General features: G+C 46.9%; 1 protein-coding gene across 1 annotated transcript in view; it reads right to left on the bottom strand.

The window, feature by feature from the left end:
- Positions 1-360: 360 nt before the first annotated feature.
- Cdc42 (Cell division cycle 42) overlaps positions 361-26,230 on the bottom strand; it is a 125,331-nt gene continuing 99,461 nt past the window's right edge. The window contains exon 5 of the mRNA XM_037433977.2: positions 361-1,243. Coding sequence (XP_037289874.1) covers positions 1,154-1,243 — 90 coding nt within the window. The 3' untranslated portion in view covers positions 361-1,153. The remainder of the gene's footprint in view (positions 1,244-26,230) is intronic.

Genomic DNA, 26,230 nt, shown 5'->3' with positions numbered 1-26,230 from the left:
GATAGCACGCGTGATGGTGCATCTCCGCTTCATCAAAGGTTGGGCGATTATGGAGGCAGAGAGCTTGCAGTGCCTCAAATTCTTGAGGAAACGACATTGGGTGGCGTATCATGGGAAGGAGGCAGGTTGCTTAGTTGTCCACTGATTGGAAATAGAAGCGTTTGCCTTCCAAATCATTGTCTCAGGTGAATGCATAAAAGACCCTCAGATTTTTTTTCCCACCCACATTGCAACCCATACTATAAGCAAAAATGCAGCTTTCTTTTGAGGGCTCTGCAGCAGAAGTTTCCACGTGATCCTGGAACACAAAGAAAGGCCTTGCCACAAATGGTGCAAGTTAACCATTAAAAAGAACAAAAATCATGGCTGAAAATGTTTATTATAAAATTTTTGCTTACAGTATACCAAAATGCAGGCTTTAAATTGTTACCATGGAAAATCACTAAATGTTAATCTGTTAAGAAGTGCATCATCGTTGTTAGGAAGCTCACTTAAGTATTTTCCTTTTTTTTTTCACAATAGGAGAAATAAAAAGAAACACTGGGAGCAAATAAACAAAAGATGCAAGTTTCGGTTTTGCACACGACAGTGAATAAATAGCAATGCATCTTACCATAAACATAAAGGCTCTCCATATAATGCACGCACCCTTCTTGTGCGCGAAGCGAATTTCTAAGCAAACTTAATTGTTTTGAAAGGAAATGCAGTGAAAAATAACAAGCACGCTATTTATATAAAATGTTCTTGTATCTAGGCCTTCCACATAAGAATGTGGGCATGTTGCTTGGCTTTACATTGGACACTTCATTGCACAGAATCAAAACAGTTGAATTTACACATCCCGCCTCCCTTCCTTCCCCCCATCATAATTATAAGAAAAAGAAGCTAGCAACATCCAGCTGAATACTTGGATAACAAACAATGCAGCGACCACGCACTTCTCGACCCGAAAAGTACGCTGCACTGGCTTTGAGACAGCCAGAAAAAAATGTGAGCCACATGCTGCTCCGCTACTTCAATGGACTCCGCAGACGGCACATGGGCCGCTTCTCAGACTTCCACGTTGAGCGAAAGGGCGGCATGGGTGGTCTCTCTCCTGATTGGTGGCCCTCTCACTCCTGGCGAACTTTTCTCTCCTCCGTTGCGGTTTCATCTATAGGAGGGCGCACCTCCGCTTGGGCTTTGGCTCGGGAGGCTCGAGAGCTGCCAGTATGGCTTCGTCGAAGACATTCTTCAGTCCTTTCTGCGAAAACATCGTCACATCAGTTTCAATATCTGGCTAATAAATCACAAGTACTCTCAATGCCGAAGCTCAAGCAGGGGCAGGAAAGCCTTTAACTGTGAATTTCACGAGTGCGTTATCCCTGAACAACCACTACCTACAGGAGGTTTTTGTTTTTTCTCACTAAGGACACTGTGCGTCTTGCTTAAAAGAACTATGCCATTGTTTGCTTTGACATGTACAATAAATCGGTCAGCGCATACTTATTTTGAAATTTGGTGTTTTGATGTTCTAGTTCCAGACATGTGCATTCCCTTTATTTCTTTGACCGTTGCACGGAGCTTTAAAAGGCCTGCCATGCTGAAGCCTCATTCTAGTCCTCTTTCTACAACAGAGGTTCTGAAAATGGGATCGGTGAGAAGTGGGGCATCTGTGACCAGAATATTAGAGCCAGAAAGAATGCAACCCACTCCCATATTACCGACACCAACACTCAATTTATAGATTCAGAAAATACTTTTTCCTTAACCTGTCCGCTACCTAGAAAAATATATTCAGTTGATAAAAGTTTATTTCACAAAAGTCCACAAGAGCAAAGAACAAACATTGTGACAAAAATTCAATATTTAAAAAGTAAATGCCCATTCTTGCATTTAAAGGGCTTCCAAATCAACAACCAGGGGTCAAAAATGCAGTTGGGAAGCTGTGCCTGAAGAACATGTAGCGGTGAGAACTTTTTGAAATGGTGCCATAATAGCAGAGTTGAAGGGACATTGCAACAGAAACATGCATTGCCAACACTCCCCAAACCGAAGTTTGTGCAACACATATAATATGAATTTGCAAGCCCTGCGTCATGCACACAGCCAAAACTGTAGTAATCATTTGCTGCTAGTACGTTGCAATGCTTCGAAACATCAAAGAGAAGCCACCCCCCTTGATATCTAAACAGGGAAAGTAGGGTTAATGAAAGTATATTTGATGCATTCCCAAGCACCACAATACTCGCTTCTTGACACCACAACACTTATTTCGAGCAACAATCCAAAAATTTTCAAGTGCCCCTCATGATCCAAATGCGGCATCACTCTTTTGGCTCTTTCCTTCACTACACTAGAGTGGTCTCCTCTCCCAAAGCCGCTTTGCCCTACTCGCCAGGTGCCCCTCCTAATCTTGCACTAAGGCACTGTTCAAAACATCAACTACAACTCCATGCTCATTGGCTAACTGCTCTTGCCGTGCCAGTCCGTGCTGCTACGAATGGTGCCGGTATGGACCCTGTGTTGCGCGCACACCTTCGAATGATTGCCAGAATAATAAATCCACCTCAAGCAAGTGCAAATTTCGCAGCAACCAATACAGTTCGGTCATAAATGCAAATAAATGCCAAAAACGTCCTAACATGCCACACACTGAATTGCCAAGTTTTTCATCGTCGAAACTCTTTGGTGTTCTTTAATAAAAAATGCTTGCAAATTGAAAAGTATGCTGCAATGGACATGATTAAAATGGATGTAATGAATATTACTTGGGTGCAACTATGGTAAAATCCTGAGCAAGCAACCCCCCCTCACAGTTGAAGACCAATTGCAATGAAATCGTGCACACCTCAGGAAGCAGATTTACAGGCAGTCTGACTGAAAACAATGCTGCCTGCCAAATTTCACTTTCAAAATAAAAGTAGCTACCTCGCCAACAAAGTTTTTGACACCGAAACTAGAAAAAACGATGGCATTACAGCTGACCGGAAAATGGCATAGACAACAGCCCGACAGACCGACCGATGCAGGCAAATAGCCTGCTCTTCGCTCCAAAATATGCGCTTCACGGCCACGCCCCCGCAATTTTCTCTTTAAACGGTAACACAGACAACAACAACAAAAAAAAACAATGTAGACATGCACTGTGAAAGATACATGATCATAAAAGCTCGTTAACGTGCGTATAAAAAAATGGCTCCCCGCTTCGTGCCTACCATTTTGTCTTGCTGTCTAGGCGGACTCTCTGGTTCACAATAAATTATGCCACTCTCTTAGGCTTCGAATAATTTCGCTTCATTGATAGACTATGGATGGTAAGACTTATTTTCGATACGGATGCTCGGTTTGGCACGCTCCCAAGTTGGCCTAAAGCGTTCCTACAATACTATGAAGGCTTGTCTGCGCCCGAAACACATTAAACATAACATAGCACAATCTGTTTTTATTTACAGTGCGTTTATGTGCTTAAATTGCTTTGAATTGAGCACAATTCAATTTGTCAAACCTTGCTGCTTTTACTACATGCAACTAGAAAGAAGCCGATCAACTTTTGCAGCCTTGATTACACGATCATGCAGCTCGTCTTTTCACGATCATGCAGCTCGTCTTTTCGTCAGCATTGTTATACCGACTTTGTCTTTGAAATAGTGTAAAGTAGCAAATTGGGCTAGTCGGAATATACTCATCACAATCGGCATACAAAAAGGACAAAAAACACAAGAAAGTGCACGATGCAAGCACTAAATATAATGTTTAATGGGAGAAACGTGTCGTATATATGCAAACATGCAGGCATAAAAACACCCCGACAATTGAAAAAAAACTATTGCCAAGGACAATGATGAAGTGGTGTTTGGACATAATGTTGGCATTTCAGCAGAAAGCTTCCTAGAACTACCTTGGTTTTACTTATGCTCTACAGTTATTTCATTTGGGTAGTGTTTACGTACGAAAATCTGGTATCTGTATTCTTGGAAAAAGTGGACTGAACCCTTGAGCAAGATTTCCACAGTATAGTAAGTCATGCTTTTAGATACGTCGATGATTATTTGGTCTTTGTTGACCATTTTTGCTGATATTATTCCCTCTGTTCCACAAAAACACTTTTGTAACATTGTAAAGAATGGATTGGCCACATCCTATCTTAGTTCAATTTCAAAGAGCTCCTGTCACCATGCTGTAGGTGAGAGTTTTTTACAGCAGGTTATTAGATTGGAAATGGCTGGTTTCCCGTGCCTGGTCCTTGCCTACACTTCACAGCAACTGTTCCATCGCCTGAAAGGGTAACAAAAAGAGGGCCTTGGCTTTACGCTTTGAATTGATGGAAAAAGTTCGTTATTATCCCATACCTGCATGCCGTGTCGCACCGTTTGAAGAAGGTGGTCAGTCATTATGACATAAATGTCTTTCGTTCTGGCAAGAAGCTAGGAAGCGTGTGTGCGAGAGTTGACAAAAGAGTGCAGAAGGGGCAGGCCACTGTCAGTGCTGAAGGTTGCTCTATAAAGCACTCTAAGCGTTTCACTGACTGTGTGAGCGGAGTGGTGCACTTCACCCCTTTGTCATGCGGGTTGCCTTAATGTGCGTCTAAGGAAGCATGCTAACTCTCTAAAAGGCACACCATCCACGCATCCTGCCCCCCCATTGCCGGCAGTGTGGCTGCGCAGCTGAGTTTAACAAAACTACTATGTTGATGAAGCATAGTTAGAAGCACATGCATGAAATTGCTGAAGCGTACGAAATCATAAAAGCTGGAGACAGCTGCGTGAGCCAACCTTCAATCGCTCTCACAAATGCCGAGATTTTGTTTTTACAGCATACTTGATTAGGTGCTTGGGTGGGGGGTGCAAAGATTTTGTTTTTTTTTTAAGCCTGCATGTATGAATATATATAACACCTTTCTTCCATTATACTTTTATACCCCTGTCACACGAGCACATAAAAGTCTTTTAAATAAGCGGTCTTTTTCCCAAAAGGAGTTCCTGACAGCAGACACACGGCACAGAGCGAACTCCTTTTCAGAAGCGGTCTTTTTCGTAAACGAAGTTCGTCGATCTCTTTTACGGCTTCGAATGAGTAGCCTCGAAACCAGTGGGCGCCATCAATTTTCAAGTGGTGGGAAAAAAAAGAGCGAATGTTTATTTTTCTGTCACTAAAACTCTTTGTAAAAACAAATTTCATATCCTGCAGAAGGTGTAATAAACTCTTTTAATGGTTATTTCTTTTTCTACTCTCGTAAGCAGCTACAACGCGTCGGCAATATCACGTGGTGACGCTCGGTCTCGCGTCACGCCATTTTGCACAAGCGAGGAAAGCGTGGCAGTCGTGTGTTTGCCCGTCATTGAAGTGGTCAAGCTTGTATAGGGCAATGCCGACTCGCTCCTCAGGAGTGATGGTTTCACGCATGGTGGTGCGCTGTCTTTCGAGCTCACTGCGCAAGCTCTCACCAATGAAACGAAAGGTGGACGGGTACACTCGAAAAGATTGCTTGAAGTTCTGCTCACCGAGGTGAGGCACAGTTCCCTCGAACCACCTCTCGTTTCGTCTGAAGGCCCAGATCGATTGATTGCAGGCCTTCTCCGACAGCTCCAGTGCGCACAGCAAGGAATTGCTGAACAGCAGTTGCTGCTTAATCCTCTCCTTGGCGGCTTTTGCAGCGTCTGCCTCGCTTTCCAGAGCGAGAAGGCAGGCCGTGAGGCTTGCGATCCTCGCTTTTTCTTCCGTACAGTCGCCCATAACGTATCGAGAGCAGTCGAGAGCAGCGAAAAACAAATACGATAAATAAAAGCCCAGTAGTGCCAGACGGACTTGTGCACGTCGCTAGTTATGGGAATGCTTCCTTAACTAGTGCAACAAACTTTCACATTGGTGTTTCTTCATCTCTTATTCTTAAATTTATTTGAAAAAATGAGCAGTGCAACAAGTCTAATTTGTACATCGTGATACACCGTTTAATTTTCATTGCTGCTCTTTTAACTGCTAGCGCCACGCTTTCGCTAGCGTCTTCGAACGAAAACACTAAAAGGAGATCGTTGCTGCCGTGTGTCTGCGCCGCAACACCTCTTTGTTAAAAGTCTTTCAACTTCGTAAAAGACCGCTTACTTAAAAGACTTTTTGCGTGCCCGTGCAACACAGGTATTACTTGTTAGACAGCCTTTGTGTCATGCACTTTCTTGTGTTGTTTTTTGTTCTCTTTGTGCGCTGATTGTGATGACTTTGAAATGGCATTACGCTATAATTTAGCGAGCGAAACACGCTAATGCAAGCATTTTACACTATACTAAGCAGTCTAATACGAGCACGTGTCACAGGTACTTCTCCAAACACCGGTTGGGACTTCCCGCTGTTCCGTTTGCAGTGGCTGAACATAGAAGGCACTGCGTGTGAATTCAACATTGGTTTCAATTTCAGCCGTGTTTAGGCGGAGAGACACCGGTCATGTTTATATTCGTTGTGCTTTGCGTAAACAGGGTGTCTACCAATTTGATTTTTAAATTCCCCGACTTTTCCAGGTGTTCCATGATGATTAAAAGCAAATTCCATGAATGCCACATCTGCTTGGAAAACTCTGCGCACTGGAAAGAAACCATTAAGCGGTGAAAAAAAAATCTGATGCTCCATATAAAATAGACATATATAGCAGACGCACTCAGAATGTTACGAGCGCGTGCGGCAAAACTGAAAAAAATGTGTATATCTGGCCAAAATAAAACCCCTGAGCAAGGCAGTGAGCAAGTCTGCTGTTTCATGTTCAGAAGAAGCAGGAAGCAAACACACAAGTGATCGAAAATAAAAGTTTGAAACAGCCAGCGATAGTCCAACATCGCAGTCAAAGCTGCTAGGAAACATAGAAGTGATGCCATTTCACGGTATCCATGTAAAATGAGGACAGGGCAGCCTGGCCTGTTTTACCACTAGAGTATATATTAGTTTAGTATAGTGGCTGTACCCATGTCGCTTAGGATGTGGAATGAATTGAATTAGACCGACCTAAACTTCTGCATTTACTAACTGAACTATTTAGGATGTAGATTGGATTAGATCTGATTCAACCGGGATTGCTGTATTTACTACTAGATTGGGTCCCCACCTAATTTACACACCTCTAAAATATACTTTCAGCAAACACAAGATGAATAACTACTACTCGCGTATTCTGCGTACTTTGCCTTGACAACAAGTAACGACAACATTGCAAGAACAAAGGCGTACTGTAAAATTTTAAACTTTTCTTCTTTTTTTTTCTTTTTCCGACAAGCACATGAATGTTTGTATTTTACGTCTCTGGGCTCTGACGCCTGAAATGCAACGAAAGTGTCTTCGGATGGCTGCAATGAAAGCTACGGACAGCGTTTAAAGTGCCGACGTTTGTATATTTGGTAGCAAGAAGAATTCTGTCAAGGTGCAGCAGCTACCTTGATTCCACAGATGAATATTAGTTGCCTTGATTTACGTACTCTTCTGTGGACGAGATACTACAAAATGGTTGCAGATATATTTACACAATCTCAACTGCAATGAGATATTTAGCTGAAGTTACCCAAGGGCCACCCTTGAAACACGAGCTACCAGCATTACGTGTGTAGCTGAGGACGTTTGCTGTTGCATTCTCAATAATAATAATAATAATAATAATAATAATAATAATAATAATAATAATAATAATAATAATAATAATAATAATAGAAGTCATGAGTTGCCCGGCACGCTTCTGCTGACACTTCTAGCCTAGACAAACCAGACGGCCTTCAAGACTATCTGCAATTGTGGCCTGCCTAGACAAACATGAATAAATTTACAGACGTGAGTAATGTTGTGGTTCGAAAGTCAGATATGCCGCGTGATAGGTAGAAGCAACAGACACCAAAATAGTGCATGTACCAATGTGGAAGCTAAGGAATGCTATAGCAATGTGAAGAGCAAGTTGCCGAGCAGAAACTTTTTTTTTTGGTCTTGTTTACACCGTAAGCCGCCACAATTGTGACAAACCAGTACATCGGTCAAACTGGCTATTTCAAGAAAAGTTTTAAATAACACAAATATGATACCATGAAACGACACATGGCCTCGACTGCCCTTGCTAGGTGGGTGGCGACAGTTGGCACGAGACGCAAGATGCAAGCATGCGCAGTGGGGGTGTCGACAACACTGCTGACGCCGAATTTGTGAGTAGGTGCGACTATAGAATGCTCTGCATTTAAAAAAAGCTTGCATCATGCCTGCAGCTGGAATCCAGATATGGATATATACGCTGAACAGGAGTGATGGGACCCTTCTGACAATATACTCTCGCTGCTTACGTTACGTATTTAGGCATACGCTGTGCCTTTCTTATGGCTTTTATTGTGAACAAGGCTCCCTCTCATATCGGGTGCCGAAATGCCAGTAAACATTGTGGTCAGTGTATCTTTTTGCGTTCACATTAAAAGCAACAGTCATGCACAGTTTTTTTTTTTTTTCACACCTCATTTAGCAGCTCACTGTAGTTGCAGTTGGAAGAGCAGCTTTGGTCAATGGTAATGCTTATTTTTGTGACAGCTGCACAGAACTGCTGTCAGTTTCGATGACCTGGCCAGGTTTTTCTGAAATTCCTCGACGTTTCCACGACTTTTCCAGAAGGGTCCATAATCCCCAACTTTTCCAGGTTCTCCAGGTTGGTAGACAACGTGGTAAAGTACCACGCTTTTCGATACCTCCCATTCCTTCTGGCTCACTCCAATAAGCCTCAGCTTTTAGAGCTTCACATTTTTCGAAAAAGCCTGAAAGCTGGTCCCAGCCGTAACATTGTAATATTGTAACGATGCGATGAGTTTATTTACAGGATGTAAAGATTCACGATGCGCTGTCCAGTGCAAAGGGCTCAGCTGCCACAATTGCTTGCGCCCCCTTCTTTCCCCTCGTCTTCGTGGCTCCAGCGAATTCCTGCTGCGTGACGATTTCCCCCAGAGCAGACGAGTTACCCAGACCGGTGATGATAATGTTTCAGCCGAGCAACATGCACTGCTTGGGTTCAACATGACCGCCGGTTGTCAGAGGTCACTTTAGCAATGACAAACATAACGTCATTTAAACACTGCATTATGACGTATGGTCTGATGTACCTGGGCGAAAATTTCGTGTATAGGCCTTTTTTCTGCACGGGTGTCCAAGTCTCTTGGGCCAAATCTTGCAGGCATGTGTCGAGCCTCAGAACGACGTTTTGGCACGGTCTTGTGATCAAATAGTCCCGAGGCGAGCCAACCGACGAGCTTCCTCAGCACGACGTAATGTCTGGGCTATTGAGAAGTCTTTGTGTGTAGACCAGGGCAGTATCGTGTCGATAAAACTTGGCGGATGGCCAGCATAGAGCAAGAAAAAAGGCGCATCCCCATTCACATCATGCTTGGCCGTATTGTATATGTACGTAAAATTGGCAAGATAGGGTCCCAATTTTTGTGATCATTGGACACATACATGGGAGGCATGTTGGTCAATGTGCGATTTGTACGCTCAGTGAGGCCGTTGGTTTGAAGGTGGTAAGGTGACGAGTGCCAATAGTCGGACCCACAGAGGCGTAAGAGTTCCTCAACATCCGCCTTGACACGTCGAGCGCCGTGGCGGGGAATGACAGAGCATAGGAGGAACAACGAGAAAATAATATTGCTTTAGCACAGCTCAGTTTGAGCGTGAACAAAAGATGCTATGCAGTCAAGAAGGGGAAAGACAGACGACAGTGTGAGTGCTAACTTGCAGCGCTTTGCTTTCAACTCTTGTTTATTGCGTACCCTTTACAACACATTATATAGCTCATTTCACATGACCCCACACATGGCAAAACCGTACACAAGTGACGCAGCACACGCCACCAAGGACACCTAGTTGTGATCCGATCTCAAATTAACAATCCTATACCGATGCTTCACAGCACACGCTCCAGAAAATCGAGCTCTTTTTGAGATAAGGCCATGGACGGCGTACTCACACACAGATTCACACATTTTGCAATAGCTTTACCCTCAATAATTTCCAGCATCAACTGGTTACAACTGCGGCCCAAGATGACACACTGGTCGAAGAATGGAGTGCATCCACACGTCTTACAATGCATAGCACCAGAATAAATCTTTTTTACATTGCAAGAGTGCTCGCACAAGCGGTCATTAACACACCTACCAGTCTGTCTTATGTAAACTGTGCCACACGACAGCAGTATTTGTGGAACATGAGACCTCAGCTGCTGTAGCCATAACAAGTGCTGCAGTCTCAGTGTATCGCGTCAGGTAGTCCATGCACATTATAAATCCAGTATATGACTTAAGTAAGGGGCAAAGCAGGTCAACACCCATCTTTTCAAAGGGAAGGATTCGCGGTTTAATTGGCTGCAAAAACCGGAAGAAATTGGTTGTTTTGTGACCTTCGGTAACGGCACAGCTAGCAACATACCGTTTTGTCGTCTTCCAGAGCTTGGGCCAGTAGAAACGTTGACGCACTCGGTGCACCGTCCGAGTAAAGCCAAGGTGACCTGACGTGATGTTATCGTGCAGGGCGCGGAAAATCTCGCATCTAAGAGTCTGCGGCTTGACGAGAAGTGGAGCACCTTCCGCGGAGTAGTTTTTCTTGTACAGTAAACCTGCGGATATGATGAAAGGTGAACTTCGAGGTGCTGATCGAGCGGCTTCAAGAAAAGCCCTTATTGATGGGTCTTGCTCCTGCTCTTGCTTGAAGGCCGCCACATCGGGAAACTCCGCGGATATCGCAAAAAAATATTCTTCGAATTCGTCTTCCCCATCTAGTGCTCGTTGATGGAAGTCTTGATAAACAGTCAGCGTAGGTGTGACAGCAACTACTTTTGTAGGTGACAGAAAAGTCGTATTGATGTAGCTGCAACGATCAACGAGCTAAGCAGCTGGTGGGGTCCGACCAACCAGCAAAGTGAATGGTGGTCAGCGACTATCCTGAAGTGACGGCGAAGCATTCCATTTCGGCGATGACTTTGTAAGTGTGCCGCTTGCGAAAGCGATCGCTTGTTGGCACCCACTGTGTATCTGTACAAGGACTGCTCTAACACACCACTCCACTAGCATCGGCGTGAAGCTCAGTTGGCGCTTCAGGATCAAAATGGCGTAAAATCGGAGCGGATGTAAAAATTTTAGCTCGCTGAATGCAGACGCGCACTCAGCAGTCCATGTCAAAGATGTGTCTTTGTGAAGTAACAACGTGAGTGGATGAGCTAAACGTGCAAAGCCTTCGATGAAACGGTGGAAATACGAGCACAACCCAAGAAAGCTCCGGAGGTCTTTCATGGTCTTTGGTTGCTCGAAGTCTCGGACAGCAGCAAGCTTGCCAGGGTTGGGACGAATACTTTCCTTGTAGACAAGAAAACCCAGTACAAGTGTTTCACGCTCCCCAAAATGGCACTTTTTCCAGTTAAGGACGAGTTTCGCACGGCGAATGCAGTCAAGAACAACTTTAAAGGGCCTGTAAACCACCTCCAATATTTTTTTCAAGCATTTCAAGTAAACGTGCATCGTGTGCAGGATGCCCTCGCGATCAACGATTCTGCCCGCAGCAGCGCTACGAGACGCCGGCGCGCCACAAATTTTAAGAAACAATCCCCCCTCTTTTCCTGGTTTTCGGGCCTCCACGTGACGCGCCGTGCCACATCTCTGGCGTGCCGAGCCAAATATGCCAAATATGCTGTTGAGCAAGAGCCTACGACATCCGGTCAGTCTGCAAGCAGTTGTCCGCGCTGCTTGTTGTTTGTCTTGTTGCCTGCGTGCTTGTAACGTGTGGGGCACGGCATGTCCCCGAACGGGTCCATCTTGTAGGCAATTTTCTGAATGCATGCACGCAACGTAGGTTCCATACCGGCACAATTACAGCAACCACGGTTCGCCAACAAGGACGCAAATGATGGAGTTGACGGTTGGAGTCGCAGCAACTGGAAGTAGAGAATGTACTAAGCAGCGCGTCAGTGATGTCGTATGCTACGAAGGATTGAAAGAGACGCTGGGCGACAGGGCGAAACGGTGTGGGAAAGGACACCAGCAAAAAGAAGAGCAGGAGAAAGTGAAAGGTGCGGTCGTCACGGTTTCGATAATCAAACGCATCTAGCTCCGCTATTAATGCACCGTCTCGAAAAATTCGAACGGCTCCGTGTTTGTCGTACACTAATGCGCTATTTCCTCACGACAACTGACTTTCGACCTCTGGGTGGTTTACGAACCCTTTAAGCCATTAGTTATGCTAGTGGAACGCTCTGCCATAGATGACCATATTGTCTAGGTAGCGAATGCATATTTCCCATCGGAGTCCGTGAAGGATTGTGTCTATGAACTGCTCGAAGGTCGCCGGGGCATTACACAAACCGAACGACATCACGTTAAACTCAAAGAGACCATCCAGAATAATGAAAGCAGTCTTCTCTTTGTCTTGTGGGTTCACAGGTATCTGCCAGTAGCCCGAGCACAAATCGATGGATGAGAAGTACGAAGTGGAGTGCGAGAAGTCTATGGCATCATCTATTCAGGGAAGGGGGTGGACGTCCTTATTAGTTACGGCATTCAGACGTCTGCAGTCGACGCACAATGGCCACGAATCATCTTTCTTCACCAATATAACTGGAGCAGCCCAAGGACTAAAGGACTCTTGAATGACACCCTTTCGTAGCATTTCCTTCACTTGGTCATCGATGACTTTCCTTTTGGCGGGGGAGGTGCGATAAGGCTTTTGTCAAATGGCAGTCGCATCTCCGGTATCGATGCAGTAGTGCACTCGGAATGGTGATGTACGCAGATTTTCAGATTGAGAAAAGTCGAAGATGGCCGAATAGCGCACAAGAAGCTCTTGGAGGATGGGTTGCTCCAACGAGGGGAGCAATTTGTTAATCATGCCCTTAACCTTCCACGTGTGGTCAAACGGAGTACGCGAGCTTAAAAGGGCCCTCTAACACTTTTCACTGCCCATAGTTTTACATGTTTTTCTAGCTGGTTCTGTACACCGAAGGAGATAAGTGCCGCAAGAACGGCAGTGATTGCCGAGCAACATGCAGCGCAAAGTTATTCAGCATAGAAATATCAAAATAGAATGGAATGGATGCTTGCCCTCGACATTATTTTTGCGGGCTCACCTAACCGTTTCCCTCACCCTACGACGTCGAAAGGCTGCCCAATGAAATGAACTGACAGCCCTACCGTACAGGAAGCTCGCATGACATATTTCCCGTAAGGCCCAGGACGCCATTGCGATGATAAATAATCTGGTACTTGAAAAGAGAATGACACGTGTGAAATGAGCCAGCTTGCGAACGCTTCTATGTTTTGCAGCTTTACTGATACTTCTTTTTGCAATTGTGTCTATATATCAACGCTCTTAAATTTTTTGTTGCTTTTAGTTTCTTCAAACAACGGCGCCCGGAGCGTCCTTGGCGCGTTTGCTCCAGCGCCATGGCGTTCGGCGCATTCTTTGACCAGCTTTGCAGTTTTCAAGCTGGAAAAGTCTAACAGCTTTATTGCCTTCAGCTTTGAGTGAAAAATCATACTAATGAAAAAAAGAAATGTAATAGCAACCCCTATTTTGATGCAATGCCGCGATTGCATTTAACATTGCATCTATCTAATGATATGGCACAACCTTCGGACGTCATTTCCGCTCGCAATAGTTCTGACAAGAGCCACTATGAGTTATGCCGTCAGTACTGACGTTATCAAGCATTAGAGGGCCCCTTTAAACCCGGCAGGTAGAACAACCGACTTGGATAACACGTTTACCGTCCATACGTGAGTAGAGCTGCCGACGAGGTTGACAAGTGAACGAGGCTTGATTACCTACTTTTTCAACGCGTTTAAATAGACTGGCTCAATCAATCCACAGGACAGGCCTTCGCGGGGGCGAGATGAAATTACTGGAACAAACGTTCCTGTTTCAGCAGGCAAAAGCACATCATCCGATACGGATAATGCCTCAACTCAATTGAGCGGATGGCACATAGAAAGCATGCGGTAGAGTATCAGCTCTCAGAAATTTGACCAGCTCCGCAGCCTAGTGCCGCTCCACTGCCTTGCAAAAAGCCAATACCAAGAAATACCTTATGAGCAGCTCTTGCTAGTACGGTAAATTCAGTTTGAAATGCCTGTTTGCCCATGGTAACTAAAACTGAACACACTCCGACAAGTCACAACAGATCGCCCCCATCCTCCAGAAACGTGGAGTACCCTTCCAAGCAAACATCACTTTCTGTTCTAGGCGATGGCAGGCAGCGGATTTGGCAACGATGATTGTCCTGTGACCTCACCTCCATCGGTTGTGCCAGCTGGTTTCCCAGCAGAAGCGGTGTAGGAGGCCGGCGACGTGGCGATGACGATCAATGTGTCCGGGATGGTGGCGAGTCAGACTGTGGTCAGGCGCTGAAGACGCATTCCTGGGCATGTAATCTCGAGGTGTTGGATGAAAAGGGGCAGATGGAGCAGGTGGTCCCCAGGCTGTGGTGCCTTGCATGCAAGGCAGGTACACACTGTCTCTTGCATTGCATGGTGAATGACGTCTGCAGTACCTCGAGATGTGTCCAGGAATTCCGCAGTTGAAGCAGACAAGTGGGTTGAGGTAGTTTACATTATTGTAGAACACAAGCCTTCGGGGCGTTGCAAATCTGGAAGCATTCGCTGAGACGGCACGTCCTGGCAACATGTATAAAACCTGTCGTTCGCGGCTGTGTCATGGTGCCCTCGATGTAGACATCATCACCGAGTTGGTGCATGCAGGTCGCGACCAGTCGAGCGGCACTTCCAGATGGAGCTCACAAGCCACACTGATGACACACGTGCTTGGCATCAGTACAAGGGCAGTTGGCTAGTTTGTCTCTGACAACGCGCCGTACCATTGTGGCAAAGTCTTCAGGGAGAGAGACCTCCACGCTTGCTATGGTTGTGACGTCTAGTCCACCAAACTTCTTAAGTATCCGCAGTGTTTTGGGCGCTTCAAACACACGACAGTGACGCCTCAAGTTGGATGGCGTCTTGATGCCTTTCTTGGAGATAAGCAAAATATAGACATCTTCAGCGATTCCCTTGAGCAAATGGCCTACCTCATCCTCATCTGTCATGTTTGGGTTAACTAATCCGCAAAGCTTCAGAATCTCTTCTAAGTAGGTCGTGCATGTCTAGCCAGGTAACTGCGCTCGGCAGGATTGTCTGCTCGGACGTTTTCTTTTTCGAAAGAGTCACCAGAGCCCTTTTTTAACTCGTCGACGAAGTTTTCCCGAGATGTACCAAAGAAGTCCAGTTCCGGCGAGGTACAGCACAACATGAGTGAGTTGTGCAGAGGCATTCCATTCATTGAGACAGCTCAACCTCTGATAGTGTTTCAGCCAGTCATCGACGTCCCCATCTTCCCTTCCTGAGAATGTGCAGGGCTCCCAATAAGGTGTGCAGCCCGCCTTTCACAGGTGAGCATTTCTTTGTGCGGCTCTTTCTCGACCGTCATCACCTCCGTCCGCGTCGTTCACGGCAACGCCTTCTGGTGGTAGTCCGGCCAACCAATTACTGTGTCGAGGGAGTGGTACAGTCGGTCGTCCAGGGTGACGTGCCCAGCATGTCCACCAAAACGGTAATGGTGTGATGAGTTTATTTACAAGATGAAAAGGTTCAAGATGCATTGTACAGCGCAAAGGGCAGGACAGTCAGCCCCCACAACTGCTCGCTCCTCGCGCCGCCTTCCTTCTCTTCGTCTTCGTGACTCTGGCGAATTCCTGCTGCGTAACAATATGTTCCAGTAGCCTACAAATTCGCATTTTGTCTACAAAAACATCGACTCCTATAAATTATTCGCTCGTAGATGATGATGATGAAAAACATTTATTATAAAAAAGAGAGGTACGGGGCCAAAGCATGACCCCGCTACATGGTCGGCGTCCTTAGTCCGGGACACCGCATGACGAGGCCCCTACTCGCGCCCGTCTCACCAGAGCCCGTTGAGACTCTACTGATGAGCAGTTGAGGAGGGCAGGCCCCCGTGCCTCTTGGGAAGGGATAGGGGAAGGGGGTAGGTGGGGATTTTTCGGACATGCCCATACCATGTGGAAGATATCACACGTCTCCCCACAGTGTGGGCACCGCCCATCTGTGTTCGCATCGAAATGTTTTAGGATTGCAGGACAGAGTAGAGTACCTGTCTGCAGGCGCCTTAGAGTTCGCTCTTCGGCCTTACTCAGCCCCTTTGCAGGAGCTGGGTAAAGGCGGTGAGTGTCGCGATAATAGGTCAGAATTTCTTTAAACCGCAGCAGCGGTGTATTGGCCTCCGAGTCATAAGAGCCAAGGTGAGGAACCCGGTGGGTAAGCGCTCGGGCGGCCGCGTCAGCGGCCTCATTACCTCGTAAGCCCTGATGGCCAGGAGCCCATACGATGCGTTTCGGGGCTGGATCAGCGAGAGCCCGTTTTAGAATTTGGCTGGCTAGGGGGGATATCTCTCCTACCAAGTAATGAGCATATGCTTTCCGGGAGTCCGTGATGATAACTTTCGAGTTGGGGTCCGCAGCAGCAAGCGCTATCGCGACTTCCTCAGCGCGCTCTGAATTTTGTGCTAGGAACGAGAGCCCATTGACATGCTTTTCCCGGTGAACTACAGAGGCCGTGTAAAATCCCGTGGGCGAAGGCCCTGCTATATCTACGTAGAATACACCAGGTCGGGAGCCGTGTTGCCTCTCAAGCGTCCGAGCCCGCGCCTGTCTTCTGCTTTCGTGCGTGTGCTTATCCATGTTACTGGGGAGTGGAGAGACCGAGAGCATATGCCGCCACAGTTCCGGAATACGCTCCGCCTCCTCTGCAGTGCAAGTGTGCTGTATATGTAAGCGGTTTAGCAGGCGGCGCCCGAGAGCTGTCTGCACGAGCCGCGTATATTGATTCATAAGGTGGGCCTCCCGCAACTCCTGGTAGGAGTTCAGCACACCTAGCACACCTAACGCCCTCAGTTTGGCGTTGGAAGTGGCCACCGGGAGATCCAGAGCTCGTTTAGTAGCCTTACGAATGATGGCATCTATTCTTTCGTCTTCTTGCTTGTTAGTGCGAAGGTATGGGACGGCGTAGAGGATCCGGCTAGTCACGAAGGCATGGGCGAGCCAAAGCGCGTCCCTGTCCCGCAGACCACCCCGCTTGTTGGAAACGCGGTGGATCATGCGCCCTACCTGTTCGCCTATTCTCTTGAGTTTTGCTATAGTGGAGTCCGGTCTGAGTCTGTGGTGAATGAACAGGCCCAGAATCCGGAGCTCCTCCACCTCTCTGATGGGAACCCCAGACAGGGAGATGTGTATGGCTGACTTATCTCTTGGCTTCGCTCTAACGTGCAGAAGCTCTGATTTGTTAGGAGCACATTGGAGTCCACAATCGTTGGCATACGCCTCGACTATGGATGCGGCCTGCTGAAGGCGTTCCTGCATTTCACCAAGGCTCCCTTCAGTGGTCCAGATTGTAATATCGTCGGCATATACTGCGTGTTGTGTGCCTTCCACCCTGGCCAATTCGCTTGGAAGGCGCATCATAGCAATGTTGAAAAGGAGCGGTGATAACACTGTTCCCTGTGGGGTACCCCATGTTCCCATAATGTACGGGCCATATTCCTCGTCCTCGATCCGAAGAAGTGCCTGGCGTTTAGAGAGAAAATCTCTGACATATGCAAAGGCCTTAGCCCCGCAATCGGTGGAGCTCAAGTTAGCCAGGATGCTGCTGTGTTTAACATTGTCGAAAGCCCCCTTCAGATCAAAAGCGAGGATGGCTTTATCATTGTGTTGCATAGTTATGGGCTGTATGACGGCCCTATGGAGCTGGAGAAGGACGTCCTGTGCAGACATGTGTGGGCGAAACCCAAACATGGTGTCTGCAAAGAAGCCCTTGCCCTCAAGGTATGGGGAGAGGCGATCCCGTACCATCGTCTCCATAAGCTTGCCCGCGCACGAAGTCAGTGATATGGGCCTCAGATTTTCCGTATTCACGGCCTTGCCTGCTTTGGGGATAAAAGTCACAAGTGACGTTTTCCATTCGGAAGGGAGCGCACGGCCGTCCCAGATCTCGTTCATGTATTCCAATAAATGGAGGTAGGCTGTGTCAGGGAGGTTTGCCAACAGCTTTACTGTTATGCGGTCCAGCCCCGGAGCCGTACCCCTGCGCATTTTAGCTAAAGCCGCTTTAAGGTCATGCAACTCAAAACGGGCATCGAGTTGGTGATTAGGCTTACCAGAGTACGTGCACGCCGGCCCAGGCGGGTCCTCCGTACGACAGAGATACCTATCGCACAGAGCATCCGCAAGCTGTGCCGGAGTGCCTTGGTACCCTTGCAGAGCTCGCCGGAGCTGCCTCTGCGCCTCCCCTCTCGTTTGAGAGGGGTCTATGAGACTGCGAAAGAGACACCATGTCCCCTTCGAGCTCATCTGACGAGCTGCGGCGTCGCAGCGGGCTATCCAATCTGAATCTGAGAGTTGGGCAGCATACGCTGCAGCCTGTTCCGTGAGTTGGGTTATGCGGATACGTAATTTGCAATTAGTCTTCTGCTTTTTCGAACGTTTTGTTAAGCTTCGGCGCGCCTCCCACAAGTGTAGGAGGTGAGTGTCAACTGCGGGGATTTCTTCGTTGGTTTGGAGGGTAGTAGTAAGTCTTTTCTGAATGTTGTTCGCGTGTTGAGACCATTCTGCATAGCCTCCAGAAAATAGTACGGGAGGGATAGTCTGATTGCGAAATTGGGTCCAATCGGTCAACTTGGCTTGACCACATTTTTTATGAGCTGACTTTTCCAGGAGTGTGACCCGGAGAAGGCAGTGATTACTGCCTAGAGAATCGCCCAAGTTCTCCCAGGTAGCATCCTTAGCATTTTTTACGAGAGAGAGGTCCGGACACGTGTCACGGGTTACCGAGTTCCCCACTCGAGTGGGGTACGCCGGATCCGTGAGCAGCGTGAGGCGAAGGGTGGAGATAAGCTCCGCCAGCTTACGTCCTCTGGCCTTCTCATAGTGATAGCCCCAGTGAAGGCTGGGAGCATTGAAGTCTCCCACGATCACTAAGGGGTCCTTGTCTGCCAACTTGATCGCCCGGAGGAAGATTTCGCTAAAAGTTACGCGGGGCTTATGCGGGGGGCTGTATATATTTAGGATATGTATTGACTGGTCGCGACGTCTGAGAGGCAGTACTCTGACCGTTGTGTATTCTTGTTTAGTACTCAAGTTTAAATCGACCTGAATCGCGGTATATGCCTTGTTCACCAGGATGCATGACGAGGGCCCCCCCTGGAAAGTGCCAGAGCCAGAGAATTTAACGTCCAAACCGTGCTCCTGCAAAGCAAGCAAGGCGGGCATGTTTCCGAGGGACTGCAAGTAGAGCTGGAGGTGCGACCGTTTCTTCCAGGCTCTAAAACCCCTGCAGTTCCATTGTATAATCTCAAATTTTTGTAGATATTTAGCTTGTTTATTACATCGGCTAGCCATCTTTTAGTATTTATTTACGGTGCAGAGGACCGGTCCGGACCTGGAGCCGGCCTTGAAAAGCCTTCTTCTGCTGCCTGACGGGAGGCCGGCTTGCGTTTAACCTGCGGGGAGTCGCTCTGAGTGGTGTTTTTAATTTGGGCGATAACCCAGGGCTGCACGGCTTTACGGACTGAGTTAGAGACCTGCGCCACAATTTCGGGAAGTGCTTGCGTTAAGGTCGCTCGTAGAGGGCCACCACGCAGAAAAAGAACGGATTAGTTCTGCTCACGAGCGATGATGAGCTGCGATTGTCGTTACTTCTGTTTGGATATAATAAGCCCGGGCACACCATTAGGGCTCCGCGTCGTCTGCTAGCTGACAATTAAAGCAACGTATATAAATGAAATGTGTAATTACGAGCTTTTTCATTATCATTATCTTTGCTTACCCAACATATACAACACATTCAGAGAGAATTTCCCAAGTCAAATTTCATCGCAGTTAGCTTTAAAGGGTCACTAAAGAACCAAAAGAGAAATATGTGTACTTTTACTTTGTGAACATGCTGCTGCAAGAATTTTCCGAATACATGCATGTAACAATATTAAAGAAAATACAGGGGTTAGAACATAGGTTTTCGCGCGGCCTTGCCACCCTTCTGCCTCACATGGAAGGGAAAGCGTAGCCCATTGACGTCACTCTGCCCACTTCGGCCACGTGCCACGACGTAAACAATTGACGTCATCAGCGAACTCATCAGTCGCAACGCACTTCCACTAGCTGCGACGCCTGGTTGTTTACTGTTTACCCAGTGCCGATGGTTCTCCACAGCCCAGTCGCTCGATTTGCAACCAACAATGGAGCAATGCTTTTTTTTTCCCCGTGTTGCTCATATCAAGGGCGAAGCACATGCGTGCAGGTGCTAGCTATGCAGAGCAGTAGTTGAGCAAAACATGTGCGACAACTGCAAGGCCAAAACTGTATCACCGCAGTGCCAAAAGACGAGAGACAATTTTGTAGCAGTGGGTGGGAAAAGGAACTGATGTTGACTTCACAACTGTTTATTGAGACCTGTTTTCGACCAATCGGCGAGCTGCGTACTGTGTCAAGTCGCGAATCGCCTACTTGGAGTCACTGTGGAGGATTGGTCAGGCGTAAGAAGAGAGCGCGAGAATATTTTTCAAATGGAGGCCTTGCACAGTGCGCAGCGCTGGAATATTCAGCAAATGTGATCGCTGTGGTCTGCTCTACGAATTGCCGAGCTTGTTCGGGGGGATGTTGAAAATAAGTCCGAGCCTGTTGACTGGCCCTTTAAAAATAATGGGACAAGATTTGGTGGTAGGGTCCTTGCTCTGTCATGGACCGAAATTCAAGGCAGTGGCGGAAGAGCATATGCTTCTAATTTATTGAGTATGAGTGCATTAACTGCTTTTACTAAATTTCAAGGAATGCTCGTGTGAAATAGAGAAACTTCTTTGACATGTCTGAAAAACTTGGGACAAATCAAATGCAATCCTGAGGCATGACACCGTAAATGTATTACTAAATCGTAAACAAGCTTCAGACTTTGGTTTCTAGGAACCCATACCTGTCAAGTTCAAGGATTCTGAAACCGAGAGAGGACTTACACTGAGATATTTGCCCCTTACTTTTTTTTCCTTTTGGCACAAAAAAAAAACAAGGACTAATAAACATCGTGAAAAACAAGGGGAGGGCGGGGAGAGTCTCAAATGCAAGCGCCAACATCAGCGTTGTGGTCTTACAGCAGCTTGGATTGGTCGAACACGCAAGGGTATGGTTTCCTACTAAAGTGAGAGTCTCAGAAGATCAACACACCTAGCAGAATACATTTCCGTTATAACGTATGTCTTCTTGGGAGACGCGTGAACGAACAGGACGGTGCAGCTGGCTGCTGCAAAAGCGTGGGTCAAAGCATTGCTCAATACTAGATTCTTTTGACAGGAAAGCCAAAAGCGACGGGTCTTTTTTTTTTTTCCTATTTACTGCCTTTAATCTACCGCTGTGATAGCTGCATGCCTTCGGAGCTCGTAGATTGCTATCGTGTCACCTGCGGCAAACGGTAGTTCTTTTTTTCATCCCCGTGCACTTGGCTGTGCTTGCGCCTTTAAAACTAAGTCGTTTTATGCTATCTATGGTCGCATCTGCCACGGTTTTGTCCGCACAGTTTGTGAAAAGCAGCGTTGCTTTGACCGGTTGAGCGTTGGACGTGCGCACACTTACGGGGTTCCATCAGTTACGTCATCGCCATACATGCTTGTGTCAAAAACGACCGCGGTTTCGTCCACAGTGGTTGTGGCAATGACAATCACACGCTCTGTAAAAGAAAGCGCGTGCGCCGGTCACACGCGCACCCGAAGTTTCGAGTACGCTGCTTTTAATTTTCGTTCAACGGTTCCCATACTTAAGTTCATATCATCCGCTGCAATAAGGGAATGTGTTCAGAACATTCGAATTCAGGCCCCATGAACATAGTGAATTTTGGCTGGAGAATTTCACAAATTCGTATCTGCTGCGGTTTTGCATCCCTGAGATTCTACTGAACATTAGATGAACGTCTCTTAAACTCGTTAATAATAACATGGGGTAGGTTCAAAAAATTGAGCTGCTTTTTTGTCAACGCAGCCACATCACGAACAGAAATTTAGATTTCCGGGAGATCTTCATGACAGCCGTGCAAATGAAAGGAACGGTCGAAATCTGGGAGTTTCCCAGCCAATCTGGGAGACTTAATGATTGATTGATATGTGGGGTTTAACATCCCAAAACCACCATTTGATTATGAGAGACGCCGTAGTGGAGGGCTCCGGAAATTTCGACCACCTGGGGTTCTTTAACGTGCACCCAAATCTGAGCACACGGGCCTACAACATTACTGCCTCCATCGGAAATGCAGACCCGAAAGACTTAGCAGGTATGCGTTCACATCGCTTTCTCAAACACTAACTTGGCTTCGGTTCTGGGTGGACACCTCGATTGTGTAGCAAAGAAAAGAAAGCTGTTTGCACGACATAGGCTCTTTTGTCAAACTATCTTAGAATGCATGTCAAAGTACAGTTGCAAATTTTCCACTTCACCATAGTCCGTCAACTTGTTCAATGCTGTACGTCACGTCATGGTTTGGCAAAGAAGTGCTCTCATGCAGCCGCTGTCTGGCAGATGGCAAGCAGGTACTTGACTATCAAAGGCAGTAGAAAATCTTGGTAATATCATCGTACAGTAACTGTACCTCCATTGGTAGCTGCCCTTATATTTCCGAAGACTCGCAGGAAGGCCCCGAGTACTGCCTGCACTGCAGTGGGACGCAGCGGCTTGGCGACGGCAATTGGGAGGGTCAGAATAGTGTCAGCTGGCGCTCGCCCGAGGTAGTTGATGATGTCTTGTGGCTATTCACTTCACTGCAGGTGTGGCGTGTTGACAGCAAACCTACACAGCTGTATCTGTCAGTGCTGGAAGTGGGGGTAGGTACAGCCGGCTTCCCTGTACTGGTAGCTGAACGAGTGCTGATCGAGGCGTGCCAAATTTTCTTGAGAGCATAGATCTTGTTTAGAGCACAGCAATGGCCCACAGGCAGGCTGTACGATGTCAAAAGTGGCGGCATCGTCGTTTCGCAGGGTAACTGCAGTGGTGCAACAACTTGATGAGGCCGCGGAGGGGCAGTGAACAGCAGCACAGCTTGCAGCTGCGGATGTGGTCCTTCAGGAGTACTCAGCAACAGCTAAATTTCTTCTCGAAGATAGGCCGGAGTTCAGCTTTGCATGCACTCCGTCCCTTATAGCTTTGCACAGATTGTCTGGGAAGAGTGACAATGTCTCTGAATGTCTGCATAGTTATGAGCAATTTGCTTTTCCCATTTTCCTGTGCTGCCCTCTGGTGTTTCGGTAGGGCTTGGTAGGGGCCGGGAAAATTGGCATTGCTAGAATGAAAGCCTCTGAGACCAGAAGTCGTTTAACGACTTCACCGCTGCGAAAGTGCGCATGCGCTACGGCATCGTAAGAAATGTGGATTGAATTGCCAGCTGTGCATTTCTGATATGTTGTCAATTGTCAATGACTTGAAGAGATATTTCTGGATGAACTTCGGCGCGTGTTCTTTACAAGTCTAGCAAGTGCTCCTACAGTAGAACTTGTCAGATTAACACACCTTTAAAAAATCCCGCGCAAGTCTAGCAAGTGCTCCTACAGTAGAACTTGTCAGATTAACGAACTTTTAAAAAATCCCGCGTCTACTGCTAATAGCACGGAGGAAGGAAAGATAGGAAAAGGCATGGCCAGCCGGCGCAGTATGTGAAAAGTGTAAAGGAAATGACATCATGGCGGCCATATTCACTGGGCACAATAGTGGTGTTGCTATGATTACGTGTTGCGCAGTGTAGCTGGTCTAGCAGTGAGCAGCTGCGGCTGGCAGTGGCGTGTGTGCCTCCACAGGTCTCGTGCCGAGCCATGGCGGACAATATCCGTGCTCTGCGCCGCGTTATTGGTTACGCAGTGTTCTCCTGGTAGTTACTCTACTCCTAGCAACGTTTACAAAACATTTTGTCCACTGTGGGGCCTCAGCAGTGCGTAGAACGAGCGCATATCCACGTGTCGTCTGGCAATAACGCGGATGAAGCATTTGAAATGTTCAGCGAACTTGAGTGGGGCACCATGACGAAGCGAAACGACAAATGAAACAACATTGTGACAACAGATGAAACTGTTGTGCCCAGCAAGACGCAATGAGGACCGTGTGCACATACGTAGCTTCGTGTTCGGTATGTGCGCAATAACAACTTGCGTATTAAAACACCTTTTCTGTTCCGCTTGTTTTACTCATCCCCAGCATTGCAATGTCAACATTAGAGCAACCATGTTCAAGTAGCACTTGCACTGTGCTCAAAGTCACCGCGGTCGCAGAATGCTGACGCCGGTGAGCTTCACGTGGAACACGGGCACAGTGGCTGGGCGCTGCATCGGCCGATTGAAGGAATGCAACCGTAAAAGAGGCAAGACCGATCGTGTTGTCTGTGCAGTTGCTGAATTAATGACGTGAAAACATTTGCCGTTGTCAGTGCATCTAGTGCGCCTTCTTTTGTACTTGCTTCATTGTCGGCGAGCTGTTACTCGCTGTTAATACTCGGACGAAATGATTTGGCTGAAGGTGTCGCGCTGGCATAGAGTGTTGAGCCCCGTTCCATTAGTTTCGGATTGTCATGACGTGCGCTGCGCAGCCCACGTGCTTTTCGAGCCGGAGAGCAAGTCGCGCCTTCTGCTTTACATTCGGATGTAAACAAAAGAGGAGAATTGGCCCAGTCAATATGACCGACTTCCGGCTTCACCACCATTCACAACGAGTGACGTCGGGGCCTCTCCTAAGTTGTTTCCTTCCTTTATGGCTAATATTTTCAATGTAAATTATTTCACAACTACGTACTTCAGAATACCGAACTTATCAAAATAACGACCGTTAATTTAGTTCTGCATTATATTAGCAATGCCTCAGTACTACAAACTCATGTTCAGAAATCCATTAGGACCACGTACGTAACCCGACAAAAAAACGAACAGACGCCTTGCTTCTCAGAAGACGCATGACCGTGTGAAAGGAAAAAAAAACGAAAGAGTCACTTTCTTTTCTTTTTCTTTTTGTTCAAACGGCTGACAGTGCAGAGGTGAGGGCAACACGGGAGGGCAAGGTCAGCGAGGCAGAGTGGGAGTTGCAAAGCAGGAAGCATGGGCACAAAAAACCTGAGGCAGCAAGGGAGCAGAACACGACACACGAGGAATTTTCTTTTTTTTGCACATTTTTTTCTTCAAAAGAGGCGATGACAGCGGCGACGCTTCGGTGATTATTTATGGCGGCCGCAAAGCAAGTCGGCGTTCGCTCTGCGGTGCTACTACAAATGAGTTCATCTCAGCTAGCAACCAAGAAACGGGAACACTTTTCGCTAAGCGAGAATGTGGATATTTTTCGGCAACTAGAAGGCAAAAAGCAGGCTGTTGTGACTAAAGAACCGAATCGCACCACAGGAATGTGGATGAGCTGGAGGCCGTCACGCTGCAAAGTTTGTGCTGCACGCGTCAAGAAAAAAAAAATATCACAGACTTCTTTAAAGTAAACGTGCATTTTTTTGGTGTTTACTTGTGCATTTGTTTTTTCTTATGAAAAACGAGTTCAAGGACCCACCGTTGTAAAGGTAAGTCGTTTTGGCCGGTGGAAAATAAGTATTTACGGTTAATTCTTGGGATTTCACTATAACCACATTTCAAAATAAACAAATTTCTGTGGCCCCTTGAAGTTGGTTATACCGAGATTTCACTGTACTTTACTCCTGACATTAGGAGACCAACTTTTTTTCCTCCAGCATGTCAGGGTCTGCATGTTGGAAATTTTAAGTAATCTACACTCTTCTGTGCAACATTCTCATCCAGCAGTCCTCCTACAAGCCTCTCCAGCAGAGTTTTGGCCGGGCCACTTTTTTTTGCAAATGACACTCACAAAGGTGGCCAAGAAAGAGGGTGCTTTAATACATGCCCACGATGCTAGGGCAGACTCTTCATGACCCAACCGCATCCTTTCCAAGGCGCAATAATCGTTGCTCCAGTAGTTTATTTATTTATTTATTTATTCATTAAAGACTACCTGCAACACATGAGGGCATTATTACAGAGGGAAATACACAGCCTAACATATTGTTACGGGAAGGAGACTGACTACGTGCCAGTCTATCTGCTTTGTCTTCTTCAGCTCCATGCACTGGCACGTAGAAATATGGTTACATAAATAGAACTATTCAAAAACAAGATGAACACAAGAACAGCACATAAAAATGTA

This window comes from Rhipicephalus microplus, chromosome 3 (genome assembly GCF_043290135.1).
Source record: "Rhipicephalus microplus isolate Deutch F79 chromosome 3, USDA_Rmic, whole genome shotgun sequence".
In the NCBI taxonomy this organism is placed as follows: Eukaryota; Metazoa; Arthropoda; class Arachnida; order Ixodida; family Ixodidae; genus Rhipicephalus; species Rhipicephalus microplus.
The sequence above is the reverse complement of the archived record's forward strand: the minus strand, read 5'-3'. Positions and strand labels throughout refer to the sequence as shown.